This window comes from Oryctolagus cuniculus, chromosome 4, assembly GCF_051225735.1.
Source record: "Oryctolagus cuniculus isolate XC-2025 breed Fujian yellow rabbit chromosome 4, ASM5122573v1, whole genome shotgun sequence".
In the NCBI taxonomy this organism is placed as follows: Eukaryota; Metazoa; Chordata; class Mammalia; order Lagomorpha; family Leporidae; genus Oryctolagus; species Oryctolagus cuniculus.
The window spans coordinates 36,072,899-36,095,138 of NC_142870.1; the positions used below are offsets into that span (position 1 = coordinate 36,072,899).

The window sequence follows — 22,240 nt, forward strand, 5'->3', positions numbered from 1 at the left end:
CTCCTGCTCTGTTTATTCCACAACCCTTATTAGCTGCTGATACAAGACAGCTTGACTTTTAAAAATATGCTGATTGTTTTTCTCTGTCTCCCCACTAAAATGTAAGGTCCACAAGGACAGGAACTTTTAAATGCTTTGCTAAGTGATGTATTTCAAGTAATCAAAAAGAGTAGCTGTCACATAGTAGGTATTCAACATATTTAAAGAGCACATTTAAAATTGTCTTTAAGATCTTTATTTCACGCCTTCCTCTAACTTTCCAGCATCTTCTATCATCTCATCTTAGAAAGCAATCATTTCCACTTACTCTTATTAAATAAATCAGTCTCACTATGGATTCTACTGTTGTGTAGAAAAGGCTATGTTTGCATTGTCATATAGTGAGCTTCCCAGCTAGGCAATTCAGGTACTATGTAGCTTTTCAGTCCCACCACAGAAACGTGACTTGCTACCTATGCTACCCATGCTTTTCAGCCACTGTTTCCAATGTGACGTTTTGGTCTATCTGGGCTGTGAATTCACTTACGGCAGGAAGCAGGCTGGTATTGTCTGAGTCTGCACCTGTGTGTGAGCATGTGCACACACTTGCATGCACAGAGGCTAGGGAAGAACATATAGAAGATGCTCAATGAGCACTTTCCGATGATGCTTTGATGAACAGCAAAGCTGAGGTCCACAGTCCCAATTGTTCACATGTAGAGAGGTGGTTGAATAATCAGGCATTCTACATCTACCCTCAAGAAAATGTTATCGTGCCAAAGGTTCTTTCATGAATGTCTGAGTTGTGATTTAGATAGGATTCCCCCGGATGCAAAAACACATTCTGCTTTCATTTCTACGGCAAGTGCTTTTATTCCTGATGAAGATCTCCCTGGTTTGGGGTCTTCCAGCAGCTGCCTGTGTTTCACAGTTCTGAAAATAGGAGGCTAGCAGTACCTGGGAAAGAAAACATTAGCGTTTCTTGCCAAACTGGTACAGCATGGGCTAAAGAAGATTACCATTATTTAACTGCTCTTTGTTATACTTGTATTCTACTCAATTCCATGATTTTCCTATTGGATGATATGTTTGTGGGATTCAGGGTTAACACACTCCTCATTTTAGTTTGCCTAGCAGCAAGCACTAACTATACAAAGAAGGACACCCAGTAAGTTAATCGAATTTGAATTAGAAAATCATTTAGGTTGGAGATTCTTTTTTCCTACAGCCTAAGATAGATGTTACTATTTTTTGAGGAAAAAAAATCCTTTCTGTGGAAAATCCTGAAGGTTGGCTCACGTAATTTATACCTTATTTCAGCCCCTTTAAGCCGCCTGTCACATCAATTTGTGATTTCTCTGTGAATATATTAAAGTTCACTGAATAATAATTATCAAAAAATATCATAAATCTAGGATTGAGGTTCATTTCAATTAGAGTATGGGAAAAGGCTCTTTGTTAACAAGCTACCTAGATTTCTTCTTTTATCTCAACATAGTTCACTATGAATGGAAATGTGAACTATGTTGATTTCACAAGAACAAACAAACATAACCTGCAACAACTTATGAGTAACTGCTGTGTTCAGCAGGTTTGCAAATGAACACTTTTTCTTTGATATTATCTGTTAACTAACTATATTTCTTAATCTTCATAAATGCCACAGCTTAATCACTTTAACTCCTTTTAATCATTTGCTAAATCAGCAAGTCTGTTTTTCTTGGTTCAAGTGCTCCCTCTGGTGTTCGTTAGTCGAGATGCAACTGCCCTTACCAATATCTGCATTTGAGTCTAAAGTTTGGTTCAACAGCGTTAACAAAATACAGATTTTTTAAAAAAAGACATAAAGAAACTTCACCTTTAAATTAAACTCCAAAGAAAGTGATACCAGGAAGAAACACAATAAGAAATATTTGCAATTCCCTTTAGTATCAACAAAAACAAGTGAGACAATTACCTCCCTCCACTGCTCACAGCGTCTCCTCCTCTCTGATAAGTTACTAGAATGTTACAAAAAAAAGAAAAAGGAACAGTTACAAGACATGCTTATATACTGAAAGCTATTGCATTCATGAGCATATCTTCTATATCGTATTCTTTCTCCCTTCCTATACAGAAGCATCACAACAACCATCACAGGACATACCAGATTTCTTAGTCACTTGGTAACTTTCTAAAAAATGTTTAGAATGAAATACAAATCACTCTGATTTTCTTAGTGTTCCAACGTGGTTGAGAATTAGGCAAAAGTGAAAGTTCTGTACAATCCTATTAAATATGACTACTACATATTTGTACATTAGCATTCCCAAAGCTTCCTCTGTTTTGAATTTCCTGCATCACACAATTTCATGATTTTGTATGTGTCATCTTGCATTCAGAAAGAAACCTCTAGTGGACTATTGTCTCAGAAGCCTGAGTACCAGCAAGACAAAGCTAAATGTTAAACCTTCTTCCTACATACAACTATGCATGCCAAGCTGTGTCTATTAAATAATGCATCTGATTTTTTTTATTGTGAGTTTCAGATACCTTCTCATTGTATTTACATTAGACATGTATCTATAATCGAAACACACTGTAATGTTCTTGAAGGCATTGTTAGCTTAATAAATTTGGCCATAAAAATTTAGCTATAACAATAACAACACCAACAACAAAGATTTGCACATAGTTAGGCCTGAGGTTAAGAAGATTAGCTTTTCTGTAAACAGAGACATGTTTTCTAGGAAGAAATGTGTTTCTAAAAGCTGCCAAATTCTGCTACTTAGAAAAACTCCAAACTGGGAGTCTGCTAGGGAGAGATAACTGCTCCCAGTGATTAGAATAACTGGATTAAATGCGGGAAGGCATAACTTCAGGTACACCTTCTACCAGGGGTGATCCAAGAGCAGAGGCCCTACTTTGAAAGAGACTGAATAGAACTGAATATTAGGATTTTCACTTGGGGGATAATGAAAAGTTTTATGTATGTTTCACATGTGCTGGACATTTTGGTTACCTTTAAGAATACTGATTCTCTGACAGAGGATTACAAAGGAGAGAAACTTTTGTTGGAAAATCTGAAAGCTGAAGTTAAGGGGGAGAAATGTGCTGCCAAGTATGAAATAATCAATAAGGTCATTAGCATGTTAAATCATGCTGAGGATAGAAGCAGTGTGTCTGCTTAATGAAACACATGCAAACAAGGCTGAGATGCAGTGTGGAGCTGTGAACAAACAATTGCATCCAATGGATGGAAAGCAAGGCCAACCGTTTCCACTTCAAAGGCATGCCTGGCGTGGATAAATGAAGTATTGTATTCCATTTTATGTCCTCTCCCCCAACTTATGGCAGAAAAATGAAATAAAAACAGAAACACAATAGTATAACACATGCCAAACTACCAAAGGGAAGGAGGAGGGTAAGTGCAAATATATACCTGTTGGTGTGAAGGTAAAAGACGGGACTGAAAAATCAAAACAAAATATAAACCAGTTATTAAGCTGAAGAAAGAAAGGGAACATATCACATTAGTATAAATCAAGCAGACAGCTGAACATAAAACAAATGTAAATAGCTAAGTCCGTTGCTCTGACACTCTGATATATGAATAAAACCAAATCTGGGGTTGACAAAAGCAGCCTGCCTCTACAGGTACCATTTTGAAGTATCTGACATCCCAGCGCGCCTGGGGAGCTGTGCTGGGTTAGCCTGCGGATGACCTTGCATTTAGTAACACAGATTTAGCTCTCGGCTTTCGCACCAACAGGAATGCTCTGCTATTAATCATTTCCAAACACTGGATGATGGATTCTTAAACAAGTATTATCAGGGTCTTGCTGGAACTTTATCTAGAAATCTGAAAGTAAATGCTTATTAAAGTGGACTAATGGGGGCACTTAAGTATTCATCATAGGGTCTGGGGAGGAAGGAGGGAAGGAGGATAGGGAGGGAGGGAAGAGAGTGGGAGGGAGAAAGGGAGGGAGGGAGGGAAGAGAGAAGAAGGGAGGAAGGGAGGGAAGAAGGTAGGGAGGAAGGAGGAGGAAAGAAGGAAGGGAGGAAGGAATAAAGGAAGGAAGGGAGGGAGGAAGGAAGGAGGAAAGGAAGGAAGGAAGGAAAGAAACAAGAGAAACATAAAATCAAACTGTTTCACTGACAAGGAATGCCTGCCATTTTTACATCAACAGGGCAATGCTTCATTTTTATTATCACGGAAATTTGTGAATGGACAGAAATAAATGCAGCTTTAGATTTAAATTTTTCTGTTGCTGTCTGCATTCGGAAGATTTCTAGGAGTAGGCTGACTGTTTTTTAAATGCCACACCAGAAGCTAAACAATAGAACAATAACACCCTCGGAAAACCTTCACTGGCTCTGCAGTTATAAATCTTAATCTAATCAATAATGCCTGAAATTGAACTGCAGACCTCAAAACGAGCAGCCTCTCCTCCCCCACGTCTCCAAGCTTCTGCCATTCCTGGGTGTTGGCTAACACCAGAGCAATTTCCACATCATTTCATCGAGGGAGGATACTGACTTATTTTCCAGCCTCTTCACGTTAATTTAAGGTAAACATTGCCCTGGTAAGGAAAGCAAGGGAATCTATATTCTTCCCTTGAAGTTGAAAGTCTGCTTTTAACAACTCCTGAAGACGCATAAACTAGAATACTGATTATGTATCATGTGTCAAAAAACTGCCGAAAATATATTCACCACTTCCTATCTGAACATGGGTGAGAACTTCACTCTGGGACAAGAGCATGTGGGTGTTCAAACTGGAAGGCTGGAGCAGCCTCTACCCTGGCCACTTCCTACCAAACCATCTATCCCAGAGGGTACTACCAAGAACAGAAACCCAGACATCCATGTGGTGGACCAATTGATACGCTGGCCTTCGCTGGCAGCACGAAGGCCCCTGCCTTAAGAATTCTATTGTGTTTTCTTTCAGTCAGTTCTTTTCAGAGGGTCCATGTAATTTAGCTACATTCAAAAATTCTGAGCCCCAGTAACAAGTCTTCATAAAAAAATGGTACACTTGAAACTAAAGCTATTCACGCAAGAATTGAGTGCTTGAACGTTAATTGGCAGTTGCAAGGACACAAGGAAAATATGAAAGGTCCTTGTTATGACTTCTTCCTCACGGCTACCCTCAGTTGGAGGAATTGAAGAAGAGATGAAAAGAGGTCAGTCTAAATGAAATTTTCGCTGCTAGCACACCAAAGAACAATGTAATTCTCAAAGCTTCCCATAACAATAAACTCTCTATGTCCCCAGCAATGCTGGTGCAATAAGTGAATGTAACAGACAGGGGTACCAGGTGTCCAGCAGACATCCCACCCAGAGCTCCATGTAGGGGAGGACTTGTTAAGAATATCCACCATTACCCAGGGTTACACTCTGGCTGCATGCTTTATAGGTCAATAGGTTCTTCTGCATTTGTGTATTGTAAATATTTTACTTGCTTTCATCTTAAAGTCATCAGTATTGTTTGTTCAATTTAATTCATTTACTTGTAGGGCAGAGAGAGAGAGATAAAGAGATGAGGGGGAGAGACAGAGACAGAGAGAGAGAGACAGAGAAAGAGACAGAGAGAGAAACAAACAGAAATCTCCCTTCCACTAGTTCACGTCCCCCAGTGCCTACAATGGCCAAGACTGGGTCAGGAATGAAACTTGGAGCAGGGAATTGAGTCCAATTCTCCCACATAGGTGGCACGAACCCAGCCCCTTGGGCCATCACCACTGTCTCCAAGGGTCAACATTAGCAAGAAGCTGGGGTCAGGAGTGAAAGTCAGGACTTCAACTCAGGTATTCTTATGTGGGAGGCAGGTGTCTGCAATGCCAGGCTAAATGCCTGTTTTGTGACATAGAAAACTCAAGGTCTCAGGATGAACTTCCGTTTAATTGCACAGAAACAGACTTATGAAAACGTGCCAAGAAGATGAGGTGAGGAAGGCAGAATCAGTGCTCATCAGATTACATTTGTAATTATGTTCTGTGATTTCTGCTGAAACACAAGCTAGTTGGAAGGATGATGTATTAGTTTAACAGGGTCTGCAGAAAGAGCACATAGGCATTTGTCCGCATGCTCTAAGTACGTTAGTAAAGGAAAAGGAGTAATCCTGGGGCAAAAAAAAAAAAGGGGATTTCATGTCTCATATTTAGACATCAAGACAATATGCAGCATTAAGTGGTTATAATCACACAGGTATGACACCTCATTGTGACAAGAAACAGGATCTCACTGATGGGCTATTTACAAAATGGAGTTGATGATGGAGGTCTTTTGACTGGAGGATTCAAGAGACTCTGTATCTATTTGTGAATTAGTCAGATTCTTTATTCAAACCAGATTTCGAAACACAGTCCAACCCCAACACCCCACTCTTCCCCACTCCACCGCCCAGACACCCCCAGACCCCTTCCCTGTGTTGAGTTTCACACAGCACCTCGTGGGTCTGACATTGGTCTGCTTTGCTCACGTGATGAGCACCAGTTCTCTTTGAAGTAAGCAGACCCTCATTTTCCATTTCAGAGGCAGGGATGCTAACATTTGGCTTCATCTCTAGATAGGTCATGTGTTTGAAGAAAGCGTATTTAAGCATGACAATGCTAAGGCCAATCTTTGTGTATGAGGAGGCTCCTGCCAGACCACTGGCAGCAGGCACAATGACTGATTGTTGCAGTATTGGTGATGGATTGGTGTTGACCCCTTTGGACCATGGCCTCTGGTCACCAAGAGTACAACTACTTTAGGCTGCTGGCCCAGACTGTCCTGTGATTGCCTGGAGACATTCCAGCATGGGCAAGCAGTGACTTTGCCAGAGAAATGACCTGGCTGAGAAGCACAGTAAACATTCATTAAGGAAATCATTTTTGAAAATTGGAAGAAAAGAACAATAAGAAGTTACTCAGTCTCTGCTCTCTGCTAACTACAGCACATCATGGAGACATGCATTCTCCACGCACTAAGCAGAAAGCTGTTTTATGAATGAAAATATTCAGGGGGTGTTCTCCCTTTCGCTCCATGAAGGGCAACAATGTCTCCCTTAAAACTGGGTGACATAGGTCAAGGCATGCACCGATAATTCCTATGATCAGGATATTAAAACTTTTCCTCAATAATATAAATAAGTATATTAATCTCCTAAGAGAACAGGGACTGGTATAGCAGCCAGGCCTAGACCTTCCTAGCTGAAGCCTATTTTAAAGGCTAAGACCCTGAGAAAGTCTATGTCACACCAGGATGCTTCAAAAAGTTCACAGAAAAGAGAATAAAAAGTTCAGTTTAATTTGGTGCAAAACAGTTTGAAATCCATGCACAGTCTTGTCTTAATGCACATTCCTGTTGGCTTTTTGAAGACCCCTGGTGTGTAAATGCTGCAAAAACAAAACAAAAAAAAAAACAACAGCAACAAAAAAAAAAAAAAAACAAGCATGTTTAAAATCTTTACATCTTTATAGAAGAGCTTTATGAACATGGAGACATATGAAACAGGTAGGACAGCTGACACCTTTCCTGATGCCTGCGTAGGTGCTGGTGAGTCCATTCCTCTTCTTGCGATGCCGGTAAAGCCAGACGCTGAAGACCATGAGGATGATCCAGCAGGCAGCCCCGATGCCCGCGATGAATGCTGGCTGCTTCACCACGTCTGAGATCTGCTGCGCGAGGCTGACCTGGTCCTCAGGGGACACCGGGTTTCCGTGAGAATCTGAAAAGCCAACTTCTGGTTGATTTGGGTTTACAACTCAGTATGCTAATGCCAGCATGTGCCTAGGATATCAAATGGCTGCTGCTTTATTCTTTTAGTGTTTGAACAACAATAAACTGCATTTCATTCTGCACCACTTACCATTATTAATTTTAAAAAGCTCAGGATACTTTCAAACTATACTTATGGGACTGAATTTAAAAACAAAGACAATGGTAACTGCTTTGCTCTTTTTTTTTTCCCCACCCTTTCTGAGTGGCAGAGAGTCTGGTGTAGGGGTGGGGTGGGGATATATCTCTGGTCTCCTCTCAAATAACCGCAATAGACTAGGCTGGGTCATGCCAAAGCCAAAAGTCAAGAACTTGAACGAGGTCTCCCATGTGGGTGGCAGACACCCAACTACTTGAGCTATAATAGCTGCCTCCCAGAATGCACATTGACAGGGAGCAGGGATTTGGAGCAGAGTCTGGTATTAAACCTGGGATTTGCAATGTAGCATGCAGATGCACCCACTGGCATTTTCTGCTATGCAAAGTAACCACCTCTGTTTTTGCTTGTATTCCAAGGAACTCTGTATATTGTTATATAGATTAAGTTTCACAATATGGTTTCAACTATGGAGAAAAATTTTTAAAAATATAATGTTACAAATGAAATATCTTAATGAGGTCATAGAAAAAGTAAAGGGTTTTGATAAATATGGGAAGAAAAGACAATTTTTTTCAGAAATATTCAAATATATGTTTTTAAAAAGGGAAAGATATAGTCTTTTATTCAGTATAAGATAGATACTAATAAAAAGTCTGTATCTGTGTGTGTCCCTTCCCCAAGTCTATCTCATAAGAAATTTTTTTTTTTGACAGGCAGAGTGGACAGTGAGAGAGAGAGACAGAGAGAAAGGTCTTCCTTTGCCATTGGTTCACCCTCCAATGGCCGCCGCAGCCAGCACGCTGCGGCCGGCGCACCACGCTGATCCGATGGCAGGAGCCAGGTCCTTCTCCTGGTCTCCCATGGGGTGCAGGGCCCTAGCACTTGGGCCATCTCCACTGCACTCCCTGGCCACAGCAGAGAGCTGGCCTGGAAGAGGGGCAACTGGGACAGAATCCGGAGCCCCGACCGGGACTAGAACCCGGTGTGCCGGCACCACAAGGTGGAGGATTAGCCTAGTGAGCCATGGTGCTGGCTTCTCAGAAGATCTTTATCTGTCTTAGAAACACATTATTTGAATCTATGTTCAAACAGGTCTATAGAATTTAGGATCATTAATGTACAATGAAAATTTAAGATAACGTAACCATTGAAAGAGCTATGAAGAATCTTTCTTTTAATATAACAACCGTGACCAGCAATGGGCATAAGAAAAGAGCATTAAATATGAAAAAGTATTATTATCAGGTGTTATAAATAGTCCAAAAGACCTATTTTTGAAATCCATCTTGATTTGAGAATTAAAAACTGATGGAATAGATGATCAGTAAAATTTACTTACTTCAACTTTATGTTTTCAAACTAAGAAGATGATTTTTCAAGCTCCCATTACATCAGATCACACGCAACAACTGGCGAAGCCTTTAAAGGAAACTGCAGGCCACTGCCTCATCATCAAAGCAGTATCCCATCTGTTGGTGCCAAGTGATGCCAACCCTGGCGATGCCCAATGGGCAGAATTCTCATCGGTATCTGCCGTTTTATTGTTCCTCACCCACAAAATGTTGAAACAAGAAGTTGTCTACCCATTTTATTCAGGTGGGTGATTTCTTATGATTATTGAATAATATGACTCTCAAGGGATTCTTATAGTAAATTCTTATAATTTTATGTTGCCTCAGAATCTATTTCACATCTGAGTTTAACTTGATCACACCAAAAACAGGGTTGGTCACTCTCGACATAGTTTGTAGTTCTCTGCCTCCTCTATGTTTCTCCATATAGTCAGTCTAGATACCCAGCTCATGTGCCCTCCTCCTGGTAGCCATCTCCCTATGGGACATGTGAATATAAACTACTTTTTAAATATATATATATATATATATATATATATATATATATATGAAATACAAAGTTAGAGATGGAGGGGGTACATCTTGCACCCACTAGTTCACTCTTCAAATGGCAGCAATGGCTGGGGCTGGGCTAGGTACCCAGAGCTGCACCAGAGTCTCCCACATGGGCAGCAGGGTCCCAAGTACCTGCATCATCCTCTGCTACTTTCCCAGGCACGTTAGCAGGGATCTGGATGGAAGTGGAGCAGCCAGGACAAGAACTGGTGCCCATATGGGATGCCAGCATCACAGGTGAATCTTAACTAGCTGTGCCACTACACCAGCCTCAAAACAACTGACTTGACCGATGCCCCAAAAACATGCGCACTACACCGATGTGCAGCAGTGACAAACTTGCAGTCACAGAGTGACCCCACCCGTTAGGACTCCCCAGGAGAAACCCTGGGTGAGGCCCTGATTGCCAATGAAGACCTTGGCCCACAGCTGCTCTCTCTCTACCCCCAACCTGTTGGCTGAGCACACTGCCACAGTGGCCTTCTCCTTGGGCCTTCTCTATATGCCTCTCCTCTTGCTGATCTGCTAGTAGCAAATAACCTCTTCTATTGTGTGTGTGTGTGTGTGTGTGTGTGTGCGTGCTGTGTTGTGTTCTCTGTAACTCTCCTGACCAGTGTACTGGCCTCTCCTGACTCTGCTCTAAGTCATGGCCAGCATGAACGGACTGGACGCAGACCAGACTGGAGCTACAAGGGCATGTGTCAGCATAAGCAAGTTTCCTGAGAGAGGGACACATGCTCAGGGGCTGGACACGTGGGCATTGCACTGTCTGCCAGGATCAAGCACCACAGCCCCACACCTTGCAGTGCTGTCAGGGCAGGGGTGGATTTTATAGCCACTCTACAGAGAGACTTCAAGACCAGATGAGAGAGAATACTGCTCACACAATCTGCTTCAAGGCAGACACATTTTCCAGTTCAACAACACATTTCTTTTCCAGAAAAGAACTGGTGTAACTCATTGCATAGGAACATTTCCTAAACAGAAAAATAAATATTATTTCTGCAGATTCTGTTTTCTTGTTGAGTGATATTGTATCCAGACGAGACAACAGGCAGAAAAAAATAAGCAGCATTCAACGGTGAAGAAAACAGCCTTTGGGAAAACATTCCTTTCTATGTGAGGTGGCTAAATTCCGTCTCGTGTGTGTGTGTTTTGTGTGTGTGTGTGTGGGTGTGTGTGTGCTGTGTGCACGCGTTTTTCCTTGCACAGAATTCCAGGTTTTCTTCCATGGATGCTTAAGGCTGAAAAGCCTGTTTTCACAAGCAGTCACCTGCCTTGCCCTGCTTGTTGACTGAACGTTTCATTTCATGTTCCAGACCCTTTTATCTCTGGTCATCCTCAGCGCATTTCAGCCTCTGAAAGTTCACCACGCAGACCTATTCTTCTTATTCTGCGCACACCCTTTGTATCTGCTGGGTTTATAGATTTCATGGCTATTTGTGCAAGGTTAAGTTGGGGAGCTTCAGATTTTTATGGAAACAGCCAAGAGAGGTTCCATGCAAGCGACCAGATGGGCTTAACAGAATAAAGTGTAGTGTGACTAATGAATTACATCAGCCACTCCACATCCCAGCCTTTGTCTCCCTGCAGCTGAGGCCAGGCTAAGATATGGAAAACGGGAACACACTTATAATTTCAAGAAAACCAATTTGACCCTTAAATCCTATGATTAAAATCTTAAATCAACAAAACTGCACATGGACCTTTTTCCATTTTCCAAAAACCAAGACTCAGAATGATATGCTATTCCAACAGATAAATAGCACCAACTATCCATAGGGTCATCACAATGGGCAATTTCAATTTTAATAAATTCATACTGACATTTCACAAAGGTGGGCAATATTTAAATATTAACCACTTCCTTAAAAAACTGATTCCTCCAAAGCTTATATAACATTGTAATAAATGCATCAAGCGATATTCTGCATAGTTTCCTTGTATTGCTTGAAATAACCCCTGAAACTATCATTGTTTTAAAGGGTTTAAAATGCATAAGATAGGGGCTGTCATTGTAGCAAAACAGGTTAAGCCTCCACCTCTGACACCAGCATCCCTTGTGGGCGCTGGTTCATGTCCTGGATGCTCTACTTCCTCTTTTTCTTTAAGATTTATTTATTTATTTGAGAGGTAGTGTTACAGACAGAGAGAGTAAAAGACAGGGAGAGAGGACTTCTACCCACTGGTTCACTCCTCAAATGGCTGCAACAGCCAGAGCTGGGCTGATCTGAAGCCAGGAGCCCGGAGCTTCTTCCTGGTCTCCCACGCAGGTGCAGGGGCCCAAGCACCTAGTCTATGTTGTACTGCTTTCCCAGGCTATCACAGAGAGCTCGAGTGGAAGAGGAGCAGCCAGGACATGAACTAGCACCCATATGGGATGCCGCTGACTCAGGCAGAGGCTTAGCCCACTATGCCACAGCACCGCCCATGCTCCATTTCTCATCCAGCTCCCTGCTAATGCGCCTGGGAAAGCAGTGGAGCCCCTGCCACCTACTTGGGAGACATAGATGAAGCTCTTGGCTCCTGGTTTTGACCAGGTCCAGCCCTGGTCATTGCGGCTATTTGAGGAATAAACCAGTGGATGAAAGATTCTCTCTCTCTTTCTCTGATTCTCTTTCTCTCAGTCTGCTTTTCAAATATAAATAAATCTTAAAAAAAAAAAACGCAAAAGATAAAATCCAAAAATCAAATTCTAGTCCACGGTTGTGACACAGAAAGCAAGTTCTCCACTAAAGACTTGAAGGGGAAAGGACTCTCCCCATGAAGACCTGGGAGGCAGCTTCCAGGACAGCAACGTTGTTTCGTGGTGCTTACAGTCACACAGGCCAGGAAGAATGCACACCACTTCCAATCCTGAAACAACGAAACCCTCCCACAGACTGTGTTTCCTTCCTCCTTTCTGATGGCCCAGGGTCAACCTTTGGAGTCTCACGTTAAAGACACTCTGCCTTGCCAGGCTGTGGCCTTCAATGTGTATGTGGAACAGGTCCCCAACCCCTGGCTCCCACACACAACCTGACTTGCAGTAAACGCTACTGTGTTACGGCACAGAGATTCTACAAGTATCTCTCTTATATACGCTAGCACTGTCTTAACAATAAAACAGCCATAATAGTTTTCAAGAGGGATGTGAAGTTCTTCATGTACAGCAACAAAGTTTATCAAAACCAAATGTGCCTTAAATATCTCTTCTTAATATCTGACCTTTCTCTCTACTTCTTAAATATAATCTTATTTTGTTTTTGCTTTGCTACTGTTTATAGTCTAGATTTTACTAGTAATCACTTAGGATTTTGTATTTTATTTTCATGCCATATTATCTATAATGAATTGAAGTACAAGCCTTCTAAATGTCTGACTTTTTATTCATATAAATATTTTTGACACATATTTTATTTAACTTGCCAAGTAATTAGCATATTAGCATATTTCAATGCTCTTTTACATCTCACTTTATCTTTTGTTATGAAAAACTATTACAATTTTAAAGACACTATTATTACTATAAATTAGAAGTGGCTATATACTTCTAGTATCTACAGAACATTTTGTATGGAAGATTCTCTTTTCAAATCCAAACAACTGCAAGCTACATGAAGGGAAAGGCAATCTTTACTTGTTCCATGATGTAGTTTTAGTGCTCAAGTAATACTATCTGTTGAATATATGAAAAAAACTTAGTGGAATAGCCTTTTCCTTTAAATTATCATCTAAAATGTATGGTTGGTTTGGTTAAATGCAGTGGTTACATACATACATATATATTATATATGTATATGTGTGTACATATATGTATATATGTGTGTTTATGTATATATGCATATATATACATGTATATATAATATATATGTTATATATATATATATATATATATATATATAAGTAGTGCAAACATTGTTACTATAGCTATAAGCCACATTCCATGTTCTCTGTTTCAAAAGCGTAATTGTGCTTGGTCAATTGCACCAGGGCTTGGTCACTAGCAAAACCATCAAAGCAGGACAAGGGGCTCCAAGACAGACTGTCAATCAGACCTGTGCCCACACTCACCTAACTGGATGAACTGTGGCTCGCTCTTCACCCCAGGTCCAGCGCCAGTGCTGGCTGCCACTTCCACGCTGTATCGGATGCCAGGGACCAGAGAGGGAATGACCACAGAAAACGTGGATCCATCTACCGTCTTGTTTATATGGTATCGTGTTTCATTGCCCAGACACCAAACCTGCAAGAGTGACAGAATGAACGCCAAAGCTGGTAAATAATGTAAATCAGATTAAAGATCACCAGAGATCACATTTTCAGGCCTTCAGAGAGCTCACATCTATCTGGAACCAGCTGGAAGTTTCAAAAGTCGTTTTTCCCTAAAATCTAGTTCTGAGAAGACTCTTCCAGTCCAGCTTTGTGTTAGTAGTAGCTTCAAGCCCTCATTATCCTTTCCTATATACTTTTATCATTTTTTAAAAGATGTGTTTTATTCATTTGAAAGGCAGAATTGAGAGTATGAGAGTGAGAGAGAGAGAGAGAGATCTTTCATCCACCCTATATATCATTTCACCCCCTAAATGGCTACAACAGCCAGGACTGAGCCAGGCTGAAGCCAGGAGCCAGGAGCTTTAGTTGGGTCTCCCATGTGGGTACAGGGGCCCAAGGACCTGTACCATCTGCTGCTTCCCCAGGCCATTAGCAGGGAGTTGGATTGGAAGTGGAGCAGCTAGGAGGTGAATGGGCGGCCATAATGGATGTCTGTGTTGCAGGCAGCAGTTTAACCTGTTATGCCACAGTGCCTGTCCTATCTACATATTTTTAATGGATTCTATAGATGTGCCTATAAATTCTGCCTGAAGATACTGATTCCTGTTATCTGACATCACCAGGTCCTGTATCACCCCATATCACCAGGTTTTTGTTCTTTTTCTTTTAACATCAAGAAATTATTTGCAAGAAAAAGAAAAAAATAAAATAAAAAACAGAAATAGGGACCTTGCAAAAAACTATGTATATCCAGATGAAGAACAACAAATTCTCTTTCATTTTTCAACATTTTCATTCTAGCCACAAGATGAGTGGCAGACTGACCTGATTTGACCTTCTTATTCCCTGGGCTAAAACTACCTGGCCCTGGCACTGATATCATCAAGCTAAAAAGCAATTCATGTAAAAGGAAGGAGAACTTCTCAATAACTACAAGTGTGATTACCAAAAATAAAATGGAACCCAAAGAGGAAGGACCTGGGTTCAGCACTGTGGCTCAGTGGGTTAAGCTGCTGCCTGCAACGCCAGCATCCTATATGGGTGCTGGTTTGAGTCCCAGCTGCTCCACTTTCCATCTAGCTCCCTGCTAGTGTGCCTGGAAGCAGGGGACAATGGCACAATTCTTGGTCCCCTGCACCCATGTGGGAGACCTGGATGGAGTTTCAGGCTCCTGGGCTTCGGCCTAGCCCAGACCTGGCAGTTGTGGCCATTTGGGGAATGAACCAGTGGATGGAAGTTCTCTCTCTCTCTCCCTCTCTCCCTCTCTCCCTCTCTTACTCTCTCTCCCTGTCACTCTATCTCCTTCTCTCTGTAACTCTGTCTTTCAAATAAATAAATAAATCTTAAAAATAAAAAAGTGAGGACTCTCCTACCATTTTATGTGGCCTATGGTGTGTTGAAATATTATCAATGAGGGGCCAGCACTGTGGCATACCAGGTTAACACCCTAGCCTGAAGTGCTGGCATCCCATATGGGCGCTGGTTCAAGACCCGGCTGCTCCACTTCCAGTCCAGCTCCGCTATGGCCTGGGATAGCAGTAGAAGATGGCCCAAGCTGTCGGACCCCTGCACCCACAGGGGAGACCCGCAAGAAGCTCCTGGCTTCAGATTGGTATAGCTCTGGCCGTTGCGGCCAATTGGGGAGTGAACAATCAGATGGAAGACCTCTCTCTCTCTCTCTGCCTCTCCTCTCTCTCTGTATAACTCTGACTTTCAAATAAATAAATACATCTTTTTTAAAAAAAAGAAATATTATCAATGATAGAAACTAGCATTCTGGTCTTAAACAAAGGTACTTCAAACAATTTATGGGAAATGGAATTAAATGATTAGTTTATTTGGATGCAAAAAATATTAGAAATTCATGCATATACAAGAGTTTTTAATTAACTTCAAGGAAAATGCATATTATGAAACACTATGCATGGATTAGAAAAATCTTAGCAACAAAATATAAGTATTTTTAGTTCCATTTTCACAAACTTGAAATCCTGGTATTTTTAAATGGAAATCATTAATATTCCATAAGATACATGAGATCATAAAGAATCTTAATATGTACTTGGTGCAAAAAACATTCTCATGGTAAAGAAAAAAAGTTACTGTATATTTCATTCCTTCCAATAGTGACACTTGTGAAAGAAAATTATTTTCAGGAAATTAAAAAATTTTGAATTGCACTGTGATTCTTATTTTAACTGTCACTGAAGGGTTAATGATAGAATGTCTTTTGCAATGTCCAACAAAACACCACAAGGCTTCAGTTCCCATAAGATAATGATCCTCAGAGTAGTAAAACACACTCTGTCATTTATAACACCCTAAAGCAATATGCAGGATTTTCTTCAAGCAGGCTACCGTCTTTTAACTGTGGAGGTAAGGGTATTTACGATAAATCTAAGGCTTCCCGTGTCTTCTATCACTTGGGCAATAACCCATATATTTTTTCTTTGAAAGTTCATCTTATTTGAATAATTTCATTGCATAACGGCAGCAAATGGTCAAACGCTATACCAGGATCTGACCATTTGGAAATAAAGAGTCCTTTGTGCATTTTTTCCCCAATTACATTACACAGCTGAACCAAAGCCACAAACTGATTTTGTACCAGTCAATCAGGTTCTGAAAGGCATTTTATTATTTTAAATTGACCATGAAGTTAAGTGAAATCCACCCTCTCGCATTTCTTCAGGAGAGAAATGAGTTTTGACTCTTAGGGGAAAATGCCTACATTACACAATTTTGCTGGAGAGCTGACACATCACCTCATTTTAAATCCGTAAGAATCTTCTCTAACAGTCTATTTTTCCGGATTGAAACACAGCATCTTGTCACTTCCCAGTACAGATAAAACCTTGAAACTCATAAGAAAGGGCTTAAAAGTGTAGACTCTTTCACCTTCTAATGATTTGCTTATGCTAAAAAACCTTAGTTGGAACACTTTGAAACAGACACGGTACACTTAATGACAGCATTTGAAATACTTTTCAAAAGATGTAGCCCAGTCAGCATCTACAGATTTCATAAAGTGGTTTTCAATATGTGAGTCAAAGTCATTTTAAAATCAAATGTTATAACTAAATTAAGTTCAGTGTCCCTGGTCCTTTTAAAAATTAATTTGCTACTTCCAAAGCATATTCATCATCTTTAACTAAGGATGCATATCAGAACCACCCAGGAAGGCACTGTCTAGATACTCGTGCAGGGGACGCTGTTGGACCAAGAGTCAGAATCTCTGACCTGGTAGCCAGACACTGAGATTTGGAAAATGATCCCACAAGTGATTTTGATGCTAGGCGGAAATGAAAAAAAAAATCGTTGAAAAAAAATCCCCTACACTGAAGAGGGGAAGATGTCACCTTTCTAACATCAGTTTCATATCAACAGGCAGATTTTAAAATAGTCACAGATGAGGGTACTTCAGAAAGTTCATGAAAAATGCCATTAAAAGACAAGTATGTTTTGGTGCAAAAAAATTTTGACATCTACTGATACTTGTTTCATAGCATGTATTTTCCTTGAACTTTCTTACCCCACCTATAAGAGATTGTCTACTAAGTATATAATTTAGCTAGTATCTAGAAAAATAGGCGGCACAGAAATATAAATCAGTGTCCAAATAAGTACATGCTTTGCAGTTAAAATTCTAGTATGTAGTGTGTTTATACGACTGTTAAAAATACACACAAAATCTATTTTCTATTAAAGCTTCCCTGATTTGATCTATCGATTATTCATTTATCATAGCTCATTAAGAGTATCCTATAACATTCATTGATTACAAAGATAAGCTCAAGCACACTCTGAATAAGTTGAACATCTCCAAGTTAGTTTTTGATATACCTTGGGAGGCCTGAAAAAAAATCTTATTAAAACAAACCTACGTAAGAGTGTCTATATGAATGGAACAGAGTTAAGACTTCACTGATAAAAATAATCATTCAGAATCATTAGACTCATTCAGTTGAGAATTTATCACACGTATTTAAATTCAATCATACAGAAATTTATGAGATTTTCTCTGAGACACGTTGTGTTTGGACACTAAAACAAGATTGATAGAAAAAAAAATTTCCCAACTTATACTTAAAGTTACAAAGTTATAAAGATGAAAAAAAATGATAGAACGTGATTCACAGTGAATTTTACAGGACAATCCAATCCTGCAAGAAAATTTAAGCTGCCTTCTAGAGGGGAACCTTTGCAGTAACATGAATATTTGTTGCTTGTGAGAAATTACATCACATTTTGTGACCAGTTAGATTCTGTTTTTTAAATTAATTTTTTTTCAAAAGGCTTTTCTTACCCTGCCACTCCACCCTCCCCAAAATAAACCCAAAATATTTACTAACACAATCACTAAATAAACAACATGAAAGCATTTGGAAAATAATTTTACATGCAGATGCTTAGACCAGCAGATGGCGCCAAATACCCATAAACAATTTGGCCAGCTTTCCTTTCCTTCCCAGTGGATGGTTGTCTTTAAAGCAACTCTGGTGGATTACCTTGTACTCTTGGACCATTCCATTCTGAGTGTCTTCAGGAGGGGGCTGCCAACTGACAAGAATGGCAGTTCCGTTTCCATCGTTCTTTGACACAGTCACGCTTTGCGGTGGGGCGCTGGGTGCTAGGACATCATTTAAAAATGATTAGAGTGTGTCACAGAATAGAGACAGCAGAAAGATTGAATGTCCAACAGTAACCACATACATATTAACACAGGCCTTTGCTTTGAAGACGTATTTCATCTACGGCTGAAAAGGTCCAGGCTACTAAAGTGTTCCATCAATATGGCTGACCCGTTGTTGTTATGCATTTTCAATAAGTGATGTTATTTATACAGATGACCCCCAGAAAACATTCCGGAACAATCCCTGTTTCTCCTATCCTGCAACCCTAATCTTACGTTTTCCCTAAAAATGTTCAAAAGGATGAAAACGGAAAATAATCATTGACAATCACTGTCATTTATATCAGGGGTGGGAACCTTTTATTCCTGCCCAGAGCCACTTGGATGTTTACAACATCATTCATAGGCCTACAAAATAATCAACTTAAAAATTAGCCGGCTGGGGCTAGTGCTGTGGCATAGCAGGTAAAGACACCGCCTGTGATGCCATCAGCCCACATGGGTGCCGGTTCATGTGTCCGTTGCTCTACTTCGCATCCAGCTCCCTGCTAATGTGCCTGGGAAAACAGCAGAGGATGGCCCAAATGCTTGGGCCCCTGAACCCAGGTGGGAGACCTGTAAGAAGCTCCTGGTCGCTTGTGGCTTCAGTGTGGCCTAGTCTCAGTTGTTGCGGCCATCTGAGGAGCAAACCAGCAGATGGAAGTCCTCTCTCCATCTCCCTTTCTTGTTGTAACTCTTTCAAATAAATAAACCTTCTTTTTTTTTTTTTTTAAATAAGCTTACTATGGATATTATGGACTAACTAAATTTCAAGTTCCACCAGTGGTTGCCTTGGCAGGGGCAGACAAATAATTTCGCAGGCCTTATATGGCCCATGGGCCAAATGTTCCCCACCCCTAATTAATAGAGTAAATGACAAAGGCAAATTAGAGAAAAGTTGGGTTGTTTCTTTAACCTATATGTAAATACTACTTTTCAATCTCCAGTTATATAGAGTGACCAGCCATATTGGTTTGTCTACAACTGTGGGTTTCCAGAGCCCTGAGACATATGAAGAAAATGCTAACACAGTGAAGTCCTGGGCAGACCAAGACCATACTCTCTTTATCTACAACTCATTAATCAAACTAACATTTGATTAATAAATGGAAAGACAAATTTTTAAAGCTATACCATCTTTAACTGCGAATTGAAGTCAGGAGTAATTAAATACACACTTTATCTTCTAATAAGTAATACACAGTTCACGTCTACACAATTTTTATGTAGCCCATGACAGAAGCCATCCAGTTATCATAGTGCTTTGGTTTTGGTAGTTGTTCCAATGAAACAAATCCTCTCAGAAAGAACACTAAATGCTCATTATGAATTCAGTCAATAATTAATGCCACTATTAACACTTCAGCAATCTCAAGGAAGTTAACAGAAGCCTAACACATACACAACCGAACACAGAAATCACACACTTCATCAAACTTGCCTTCTTCCAGGGTTTTGGCAAACTTGATTTCACTATCTGCTCCTTGAAATTCGTTAAAAAAGGGACGAGCCTTAATTTCATAGTTGACTCCCTTTTTGAGATCAGGGATAACCACACTATTTTTGGTTGGGGTCCTCACTTCAAACACCGACCAGTCTGTATCTCCATGGCTGGCTCCTGAAGGCCGGTAGAGGATGTTGTAGCCTTGGATATACTGAGACTGCTGGTCCACCTGTTAAAGTAACACACAGAAATGCAGTCATTCAGAGCTTTTGGTCAGCTCACTGGAAGACTGTGAAAAGTCAATCTGACAAAATGCAAAAAAAAAAAAAAAAAAAATCTATCTTCACCTGTTTTTCAAGTTCATAAAGTAGAATACTAAAAATCTACTCCATCTTTTATAAGGTGATGTTCATTTCTGTGCCGCATGCAAAAATGTGAGGCCTCCTTGCAGTTTGGAGACATTTCATCAAGACACAGGCCAGGGTCAAGAGAACGAGGGAGGAAAATGTGTTTTACTACTTTCTGATTTTAAAAGCCTACTTAACACTGCTTGGAAATATTTCTAAGTTTAAAAGGTCATGTAATAATGGCCATATCACAAAGTATTCACAGTTAATACTTTGTGTGTTCCCCCTGGGGCTGATAAAGTTCACTATGGTAGCAGAAGAGAAAAAAAAAATCAGCCCAAAGATACAACTTTTCTACTTAAAGGCAGACCAGATCTCCCAACATAACCCATGTGTACATTACAGGAACATCACAGTGTAAAAGTGGCCCACAGTTGCATTTTCGGCACAATTATCTCATAGAAAGCATCTACTCAATCAAACCAAGAACAATGCTGCAGCAGCAACTCACCGTCCAGTGCACTTCGATGGAAGAGGAGGAGAGGATGGTAGGGTTGTGGAGGTGCAGGACAACATTTCCGAGTTCTCGCTGGACCTGCTTGTGGTCCACCCCCTGACTTGTTGGGGGAACATCTGCAACAATTCAAGAAGACTGTGTTAGGCCCTGAGCAATGTGACAGGATGGCAGGAGAGCTGGGGGACTCTACCCTTTTATTGAGAGCAACTCCCAGAGAAGAAGCACTGGGACCATGAAGCCAGCCTGTTATACAGAATAAAATTAGAACAGCTTCAACTTTTTATCAGGACCAAGAGAATAGGAACACACAGAACAGGATGAGTGGGGGGGTTTGGAGAGAAAAAGAGCAAGCAGAGGGCCTGAAGAACGCCCAAAAGAGCAGGTGGCAATGGTAACAATGGCAAATAGTAGCTTCAATGGATCCTCCCACCAGGTAATGATCACTTTCTTGCTGAGAGCGGGGCACCAGTGCAATCCCCTCTGAGTCTGTCATAACCTTTTGTAGCAATCCTAACTATGCAAGACAGAAAAGAGCCAGAAATCGCGGCAGAGCGGATGGGTAATGAAAGCACAGACATGTGGTAAGTGAAAAGCATGCACAAAGAGAAGCCGGGAAGCAGGAATTGATCTTCCTAAGTAAAGTCTATGTTCAGGTGGTGGCTCCCACGGTGGGTAGAGCAGTCACTGTGAAAGTACAATTAAACAAATCTGGTAATATCCATGAGAGAAGACCACTTTAACTGATGATGGTTTATTTTATTGTTTCACAGCAAAGTAGTTTTAATATAAAGTGCTTAATCTAAAGAACACCCAAATTTGACAAAGAAGACCAACTATATGGTAAAGGTTAAACTGTTACAGGTTTGAATGTATGAAACTGCCTTTTAAGACGTGCCCTTGAGTACAGGAATAACAACCATTATCCACCACCAACTTGCCAGGGAATCCTTTTCATGAACACTGCTAGATTCCCTAGCAAGTCTAACCATCATACTGGCAACAGCACTCTATACAGTATTACTGTAGAAAGTCTCACATCAGAGAGTAAAATCAAAAGATACAGAAAAATGTAATGTTCAGAACTTTATGAATCGATCCTTTTACTGGTTTTGTTTTCTATTTGGTGTCATCATGAGAAAATAGCAAGCATACTCTAACTTTATTATTGTCTGGTCTAAATATGCTACAGTCCTTGACTTGCTTTTCCTGTGAGCTTTTCAAGCAATTTCATCAACTCTCGACCCTCTCTTAAAAGTCCATCTGAAAAGTAGAGTTCA

The 22,240-nt window shown here is 40.5% G+C and overlaps 1 protein-coding gene across 7 annotated transcripts in view; it reads right to left on the bottom strand.

The window, feature by feature from the left end:
• Positions 1–22,240, bottom strand: part of ROBO1 (roundabout guidance receptor 1) — a 1,247,412-nt gene that overhangs the window by 58,040 nt on the left and 1,167,132 nt on the right. For 4 of the 7 annotated variants that reach the window (XM_089330676.1, XM_089330673.1, XM_089330677.1 and 1 more), the window contains 6 exons: positions 20,958–21,079; positions 20,097–20,328; positions 18,492–18,613; positions 13,783–13,954; positions 7,475–7,672; positions 1,937–1,979 (listed from right to left, as the gene is read on the bottom strand). In XM_089330676.1, coding sequence (XP_089186802.1) covers positions 1,937–1,979; positions 7,475–7,672; positions 13,783–13,954; positions 18,492–18,613; positions 20,097–20,328; positions 20,958–21,079 — 889 coding nt within the window. Of the gene's footprint in view, positions 1–1,936; positions 1,980–3,400; positions 3,428–7,474; positions 7,673–13,782; positions 13,955–18,491; positions 18,614–20,096; positions 20,329–20,957; positions 21,080–22,240 lie in introns of all 7 variants that reach the window. The other 3 variants (XM_089330675.1, XM_051859421.3, XM_002716647.6) reach the window with 1 other exon arrangement.